Genomic DNA, 8,440 nt, shown 5'->3' on the forward strand with positions numbered 1-8,440 from the left:
CTGCCATGTCTCCCTACAGTGGCCCACATGGTCTCTGTAAATTTGTAAAACTGCTTGTTCCATTTACATCTGACCTTTCCAAGCAAAAGGTCTGGGTGTGAGTAGGTGATGATAGAAGAGGTAAAGCTATACCTTCTGGGATGGGAGTCATACTGATTTTGTGTCCTCGGAGGGAGAATAACAACCTGGCACCTGGCAAGGGAACACCTCAGACCCCAGGAGGTGTGGGGGTGGGGGGAAGGAGGGTTGTAATCAGTGCTCTTTGTGCCCTCTAGATCCAACACTGCAGCCTGCCAATCCGTCACCTGGTCCGCCTGAGCCCTGCAGCAGGCAGTGTGACACATAGACGCAGCCAATCCTGAACCATTCTGCTATACCCAATGCCATCAGCAGCAACGCCCGAATGTGGGCCCCACCCATAGACGTTTACAAACACATGGACCTGCTCAGCTTTGTTCTAATCTGGCTGATAAAAGCACACACTTCTGATGCCAAGCGGCTCCGGGCTATGCCATGTATGGCAATTGAGGCTGCAGCTACTCATTGCACTGCCCACGTGGCTTAACCAAACCAGTGCAGTGGTGTTCCAAGTAAAGTTTAATAACAAGTCCTGAACTGGAGTGCCTTGTGCCCAGTACTCTGTGTGTTTGCATGTGGGAAAGAACGAGTCACAATGTCTCTCCATTGGGCATGAGGGCCTCCTCTGGGGCCTTGTAATTATTGGCAGTGACACCAAAAGATCAACAGGTCAGTCTGAACTCCCTTGTGGGGTTTCTCATGGATAAGAGACTAGCCTTTGATTACATCCTGGCTGTCTGAAATAAGCCCTGCATGGTCACAGCTTGATGAGTCCAGGACACTGGATGGCAGGTTGGCCTCATCAACAGGAGTCACTGCTACTTGGAGTCCCGCTGACAGTAATTAAATGCCGTATGAGACAAACTGAATTTGGTCCCAGCCTCAGTCGTTAATCAGAGCAGCTAATGGAATGGCATACGCATGTGAAAATTCACCAGAAGCCAAGAGAGGTGCATTGTTTGGAAAGACAGCCCTCCACGGGGGTCTTCTGCTTCTACATGTCTTGCTGGGTGTGCCAAGAACACACAACCCTGATAGCTTTTTACCTGGGCCATTCTCAAGGTTGGGTCTGCAGTGAGAGCACCTTGAGGGATGAGGTGAGGTAATGGCTCCCTCTAGGACAAAGAGCAGGCTTGCCTCCTGTCTGCTATCAAATGGTGTGTACCCCACGCTCAGCGTCCCTCTATTGTAATGCAACCAGTCACCGCATGTGCAGCGTCCATCTGGACCTCCACTTTGCCCCCATGGGGCAAGGGAGGCCAACACACAGGTCGATGCTTATGCTGCTGCTGTAACAAAGCCTTTTGTCTCTAACTCAGGAGTCTCAAGGCTCCTGCCAGCATTTTGGAAACAGTTACAAGGCTAATTTTAATTTATTAGCTTGTAAATAGAATAAAATCAAGTCCCAGACACAACAGTCAGCGGGGTGAAGCCAAGCTTGGGTTTCCCTAGCCGGGCTGTCAGCCCCTTGGCACCTCCTGAAGGAGGCTCTGTTGAGATTTGCTGATTATTAGCATTCCAGAACATCCAGGGCCAGTGCAGCGTTTCAGTCTTATGGGAAAAGAAACCGAGTCCCTGAATACTGTGTGCTTAAGGTCATCCATCTCCTTGCATCTCCTATAGCACTTGGTCCTATACCCCTAAAGCTGGCATCCAGAACTCTCTTCCTAAACTGCAGTGATTAAGTAAAAACTTCAGGGTTGGAGTGACCCTCTGAAGTGTGTCTGCTGGTGAAATGCTGGAGAAAAGGTAAGCAGATCTTAGCAGTGAATGACATGGGGATTGCAGGCCAGTTGGGAACACAAGTCTCTTTTTCCTACAAAGGAGAAGGCATTGCTTATACCCATAGGACCAAGTCATTTTAGGCAGAAATAATGAGGAAACGAGTAGGGGAGGGCAGTGCCATTAGACACCAGGAGCAGGCAGGGCCGGGGGGGTGGGGGGACAGGCATAAGCTACTGTCTCTGCTTCCGTTAGCCATGGAAGATGAGAACTGAATGGCAGGGAACTCACTTTTAAAGAGCAGATGGACATGTCTTCATCTTCGGAGGGCCCTTATCTCACCTACATTTTTCATCCAAGTATTTATGTCCACCTTCCCAGCTTTAATCTCGCCTCCATTTGTAAACCTTCCAGAGTAGGGGAATAAGGGAGGGACACTTGCTGCCACCGACAGGCAGTAGTGATAGGCTCCCGTGTCCCATTTCCCTTTCTTCCTTTCAGTAATAGAAGTCCCCAGGTTTTAGTGGGTATGTGGCTGCCCAGCTAGAAACTCGCTGTTTCCCTGTCTCCCTTGCAGCTGGATGTGACCAGGTGTCTAAATCCAGACTGAAGGGATGTGTGCTGCCTCCAGGTCGGGTCCTGGAGGTGTGCCCTCCACTTGCCCTTTTCCTTCCCGAGAACCCGATGGTGGGGGCCAGGCTCCCCATAGGCCCAGGGGCGACATCCTGGAGGAATGCAGAGCACCCAGACAGAGGGAGCCCAGTCCCTGGATGATCTTGCAGTCACCCACTCACCTGCTCTGGACTCCCACCAGCTCAGGTTTTCGTGGGAGAGAAAAGTGAAGATCTCTCGTTAAGCCTCTGTCTTCAGAGTCTCTGAAAGCTGCCACATCCTTAATATAATATAGGAGCGAATAACTGGGGATCTGAAGGACCAGACCAGGGCCTCCCTGGGCCCATTCACTCACTCACCCCGCGATTCTATTTAGCACAGCGGTGAAGAGCTAATTCTTCCGCTTGAGTCTGGGAGGCCTCACACTGCTGTCCCGCAACCTACCAGCCCAGGGCCCTGCTGTACCTTTTAGGGCTCAACTACATATAACATGGGGATCCTATTGCCAGTTTCATAAGGAATCATGAGACTGTGTTTGTGAATCATAAGAAAAACTAACACTTATCAAGTATCTTATTTACCTTGTCCCAGGCACGCTCTGTGCAAAACCGTTTACCTTATGAGGTAAGTTCCATTTGACAGAGGAGGACAATGAGGGCCAGACTGACTAACTTAATGGTCCACAGAACAGTAAGGGGTAGAGCAAGGATTCACCCGTAAGCAGACTGACCTGCAGAACCCACACTCGTAGCCACTCTAAGCTTGCTCTAACCTGCCGTGGCCACACTGCCCGGCATCAGGTAACCTAATTCACCAAATGACAGGGAGCACCAACTCTGAGTCACACTGTTCCAGGTGCTGAGCAAAGCAACGAAGCTCCCACCCTCCTGAATTTATGTTCTGCCAGGAGAGACAGGCACTTTCTCTCATATCCTGCACACTGTTGTCGGCAAAGCCACAATCACTGTTCACCTCCTCTTCTCACTCAGAGTAAAGACCAAAGATCTTTGATTTACAAGACATTCCACCACCCACCCCAACCATCCCTCCTCTTCTACCTCTCTCCCTCCAGCTCTTCAGATACACAGGTACATTCCTGCCTCAGGGCCTTTGCACTTGCCACTCCCTCTGCCTAGATATGCCTACATGTTCTTGCATGGCTTGTTTTCTCACCTTCAGATCTGTACTCAGAAAAGACATCAGTGAGGCTTCCCTGGTAACTCTATCTGAAATCCAGCGTCTCCCAAACACGCTACATAGTTATTCCCTGGTCCCCCTTCTTGCTGTATTTCTCTTCTTAACACATATTACTTTAAAAAAAAAAAAAATAGAGTTCACTGAGTTATAAGTTACATAAAACCCATTTCAAATATACAATTCAGTGATTTTTAATAATTTTACCAGGCGGTGCAACTATCACCATAAATCTGCTTTAGAACATTTTCATCCACTTCCCCCCAGTAAGATCCCTCATGGCCATTTACAGCTAATCGCCATTCCCACACTCAGCTCCCAGCAACCACTAATCTACTTTGTCTCTCTAATTGCCCTTTCTGAATACTTCATATGAATGATATCATACAACATGCAGTCTCTTGTGTCTGGCTTCTTTCACCCAGCATGTTTTTGAGGTTTATGTAGCTGTAGCGTATGTCAGGAGTTCATTCCTTTTTATTGCTGAATAGTATTCCATCGTATGGATAGATATATCACATTTTGTATATCTATTCACCAACTGATGGACACTTTTGTTTCCAGCTTTTTCTAACATACTCTACATTTTGTCTTGTTCCCCGCACTACAATGTCAATTCCACGGGGCTGGAATTTTTGCTGGTTTTGTTCAGCTCTGTGTCCCCAGAACTTGAACTGTGCTGGACACATAGTAGGTACTCAATAAATATATGCTGAAGGAACACGTGAGAATAAAGATAACCTCAGAGAGTGGTAAGCAAGGGCTATCTATGCTGGCCACGAAGCAGGGGAAAGGGGATGGAGTGACGAGGCTCTGGGGAGCCAGCAGTCAGGGCAGTCTCCTCTAAGGAATGGACTTTGGAGCAGCGACCTGAATGCACAAGGCTGATTACTACACGCTCATCATCATCCGCAGGCCTCAGCTACCTGCTCCTGCCTAAATACCAGCCTTGCCTGCCACTCCTGCACATCCAGGCAGCCAACTTGGCAGCAGGGCTGGGCTGGAAGAGGGACTCGCAAGGACTAGCCTCACAGCCATCAGAACAGATGACGCAGGCCCCAACTCCTCCCTGGGCCTAACCTGGGCCCTGCGCAGTGTGGGGAGGGAAGGCTGGGCTCGCCTGGCTGCCCCTTCTGCTGAGTGACCCCCAGGGCGAGACAAAGGGGTCAGGCACAGCCTTCGACTTGAGCTACACTGCCTGGGTTCGAATCTCAGTTCTAGCCTGTTCACAGGAGCTAATTTTGTCCATCATCTTAACTGGTCCCTCAGTTTTCTCATCTGTAAAATAGGGATAGCAACCATAGCTACCTTTTACTTAAAAGCCAAACATTATTTTATAAGCACTTACTCCTTGTAACTGTGTGCGGGCATGGTTGTGAGAAACTAATCCATTTGATTCTTACAACAGCTCCATATGGTAGCTGTTCTTTACAGATGAGGAAACTGAGGCCCAGAGAGGTGGAGTAACTTTCCCCAGATCACTCTGCTACTAAGTAATACAGATGGGCTTCCAATCAGCAGACTGGTTCTAAGTGCATGCTCTTCACCCCTTCAGACACTGCTTCTCACCAAGCCAAAGGCATTGTTAGAGTGAGTTAATGTATCTGAAGCCCTTGGAACAGCGGCCCAGCACGTAGTAAGTACCCAAGGAGTGTCAGTATTATCACAGAGGGCACGGGGAGGCACCCTCCCTCTCATTTCTTCAAAAGCAAGGATCTGACCCTTTTAAGGGAAGCTTTAGCCCCTCAAATCTGCAACTGCCCACACATTCCTCCCCCAGCCCCACCCACCGCTCACTTGCCAAGGCTCACTGGGTGGGTGGTGGTGTGGGGGAGACATAAGTTAACTGTCCACCCTCCTCATTTCCCAGAGGACCAGTTGGGCGGTGCCGGGGAGGGGCTGTGAGTCAGGGCTAAGGACTCTGAACAAAAGTCTTGGGTAGGGCTCCTCAGAACTTCCGGGGCCGGTCCACTGCCTCTCTCTAAAGCCGGTCCCCTGCCTTTGGCCCTGCAGACATACCTTCTCTCAGCACCATGGACGTCGACCTGTCCGCAGGTGCGCTCCTGGGGAGTGGGGAGCTTGAGGGGCAGGAGGACAGACTCAAACCCAGGGACTGTCTCCAACGGGGCATTCCCTGCGCTTGCACCAACGCACCCAATTTCTCTTCTCTCTGCAGCCCTGGAGTCCACCTCCAAGCCCCAGGGGGCAGACCTGGTGGGAGACCCCAAGCACGCCCCCGACAAAGTTGAGGGAGCTGATACGGTAAGTCACTTCATTCTTGGGAGGGTGTTTTTGACCCCAGGGCCCCGCTAGGTCTGGGGCCTCCGACATGGAGGGATGGGAGCTGGGAAAGGGGTTCCCCGGCCTCACTGCCTTGCCTCCGACTAGGAACGCCACGGCCACGGCCACGGTCACGGCGGCCACGGTCACGGCGGCCGCGGTCACGGCGGCCACGGTCGCGGCGGCCACGGCCACGGCCACTCCTCAGATTCCAGCGGCAGCGCCAGCGACTCAGAAAATGAGGCGAAGGTAAGAGTCTTACCCCTCACTAGCGGGTGCCCGGCGCCCCAGGTGAGGGCGGAGTGGAATTCGGGCCGACGTCTCACAGGCGAACCCTCTCTCCTCTCCCTCCCTCACCGCCCTCCGCCCCACAGCCCTACGCTGCCGCCGCCGCCGGCTCTGAGAAGCACAAAAGCGCCCTGGGCAAGGTCAAGAAGCCCAAGGTGAAAAAGGAGAAGAAGAAGGAGGAGGAGGAGAAGGAGTAGGGGGAGGGCGAGGGCGAGGGCGAGGGCGAGGGCGAGGGCGAGGGCGAGGGCGAGGCTTCCCACTGACGGGCCTGTCCGGGGCTCATTAAACCTTCTCTCGGCCTCCAGGTTGCCTTTTGTCCGCGCCCCGCCCTTCCCCATCCCCCTTCCCGGACCGGGCCTGCCCCCTGCTGGGCACCGCGCGCCAAGGAGAGGCCGCCCACGCCGTGCCCATTACGGTTTATTGTTTCTGGAACAGTGGCCGCACTGCTGGGGGGCGGCCTGTGCATCTGGAGATCTCAGCACCTCGGCGAGGATGGGGAGGGAGGGACTCGGACGGCGGGGTGGACCCTGTGGCCGGCAGGTGGCCGGGAGATGAGCGGCGGCAGCGCGGTGGCCACCGGAAGCAGCAGCTGGAGGCGTCGTGGGGCCGCCCTCACCGCACCAGGTGGAAGGTGAGCCAGTACATGAGCAGGGGCTGCGCCGCCGCCACGGCCATGGTCAGGTACATGCGCAGCTGGTTCCGCGCCCCACGCACCGGGATGCCCTCGGCCGCCGCCTCGGCCAGGATCTTCAGCCGCAGCGTCCGGATCTGGGCGGAGGAGGGGTTCACTCTTGAGCCCGCACTCCTTCCAGACTCCAGTTTCCCCACCCCTCCATCGGGCAGCTGGGCTCAAGTCTCTGCTCTTGAGGAACCTTGGTTTCTCCCAAATCTCCTAACACACGCGGAGGACCTGCTTCTCCCAGGCCTTGGGAGAAAATGTGAGGGTTCCAAACTCAAACGCTAGGCAAGGCCTCTTAAGTGAGGTGAGGAACTTCACTGTGAATGCTCCACCTGAGGGGATGGCCAGGCTTGGCCCTTTGGCCGCCACCAGCTTGTGTTGACCCTTGACAATTTTTCAACACAAGCCAGAAATGCCTTCTTTTTCTTCTTTTTTCCCCTCCCCTCACCCCCCCCCCCCACCAGCTTGTGTTGACCCTTGACAATTTTTCAACACAAGCCAGAAATGCCTTCTTTTTCTTCTTTTTTCCCCTCCCCTCCCCCCCCCCCCCCAGAATTTTAAATAATGACATCTAAGTCGAAGTTTATCTGAGCAGATCTGGCCCACCAGCCACTAGTTTTTGCTCTCTGCTCCTCACACTGAATCCTCCCAGTACCCTGACGTGCAATTATCATCATCCCCATTTTACAAAAGGGGAAGCAGGTTTAAAGAGAAGAAGTGATCTGCCCAGGATCCAGCGAAGCCTGGGTTCAAACCCAGGCCTGGTGGATCCCAGTGCTCTTAACCAGCACCTCCACTCCAACTGGATGAACTCTCAGAGAAGCTACTTTGAGGATACTGAACTCTTTTCATCCTAAAGGAAATTCTGGTAGAAAGCCCATCATGCAAGGAGAGTGGAGTGAGGGTGAGAGCCCACTCTAGTAGCCTGGCTGGCACCTCCTCTTCCCTCAGGACCCCGCTTGGACACCCCCTCTTCCAGGAAGCTCTCCGGACCCTCAGGCTAGGGCAGCCACTGCAGGGCTCCTCAGTTCACCAGTGTGGGGCCTCTGGTCTAAACTCCCCACCTGACACCCCCTGCTTGGATGCCTCCAGGGACCCCCAACTCTGCCCAGGAGGCCTGTGCCCTGAGTCCCATCCTTCCCTGAGCCCCAGCTCACCATGAACACAAAGATGGACACACAGCACCAGCCCAGCACCAGGTAGTACCCCATCTTTCCAAAGAGCAGGCCCATGAGGACCCCACCAATCATCCTGTGGGGGAAACGGGAAGGCTCGTCTGAGGAAGAAGCCCCAGGGCTGGGGGCTGGCGGTGGGAAGGCGGAGGGGGTACTCACCCAACATATTTGTAGCCCAAGAAGGCCACCAGGTCGATAGTGGTGAGGTCTGTGTTGACAGTGACAAGGTAGAGGCTGAGCAGGATGGCCAGCACCTCCAGTGTCAGCCAGGCCAACGCCGAGCTCGCCTGCAGCCCCAGGAGGTCTGGGGAGAACCTATCAGCACCCAATCTCTGTCATTCAGTTAGCTGGCTCAGACCCTCCCTAAGCATCTGCCTAGGGACAGCCTGTAAGGGGGGGGGGGGGGGGGGGG

At 53.7% G+C, this 8,440-nt stretch overlaps 2 protein-coding genes across 3 annotated transcripts in view; one reads left to right on the forward strand and one right to left on the reverse strand.

Moving 5' to 3' along the window:
* The first annotated feature begins 5,639 nt into the window (after window positions 1–5,639).
* Window positions 5,640–6,437, forward strand: CUNH19orf33 (chromosome unknown C19orf33 homolog). Its single transcript, XM_007471108.1, is given in 4 exon segments — window positions 5,640–5,661; window positions 5,783–5,868; window positions 5,995–6,135; window positions 6,261–6,437. Coding segments are annotated over 4 exon segments (426 nt in total).
* A 136-nt stretch (window positions 6,438–6,573) lies between these two features.
* Window positions 6,574–8,440, reverse strand: part of YIF1B (Yip1 interacting factor homolog B, membrane trafficking protein) — an 8,258-nt gene continuing 6,391 nt past the window's right edge. Inside the window, exons 6-8 of one of the 2 annotated variants that reach the window (XM_007471066.1) lie at window positions 8,188–8,343; window positions 8,011–8,104; window positions 6,574–6,942 (exon numbers count right to left, since the gene is read on the reverse strand). In XM_007471066.1, coding sequence (XP_007471128.1) covers window positions 6,787–6,942; window positions 8,011–8,104; window positions 8,188–8,343 — 406 coding nt within the window. In that variant the 3' untranslated portion in view covers window positions 6,574–6,786. The remainder of the gene's footprint in view (window positions 6,943–8,010; window positions 8,105–8,187; window positions 8,344–8,440) is intronic. The other variant, XM_007471065.1, reaches the window with a different exon arrangement.

The sequence above is a fragment of the Lipotes vexillifer genome, unplaced genomic scaffold, assembly GCF_000442215.2.
Source record: "Lipotes vexillifer unplaced genomic scaffold, Lipotes_vexillifer_v1.1 scaffold182, whole genome shotgun sequence".
Classification (NCBI taxonomy): Eukaryota; Metazoa; Chordata; class Mammalia; order Artiodactyla; family Lipotidae; genus Lipotes; species Lipotes vexillifer.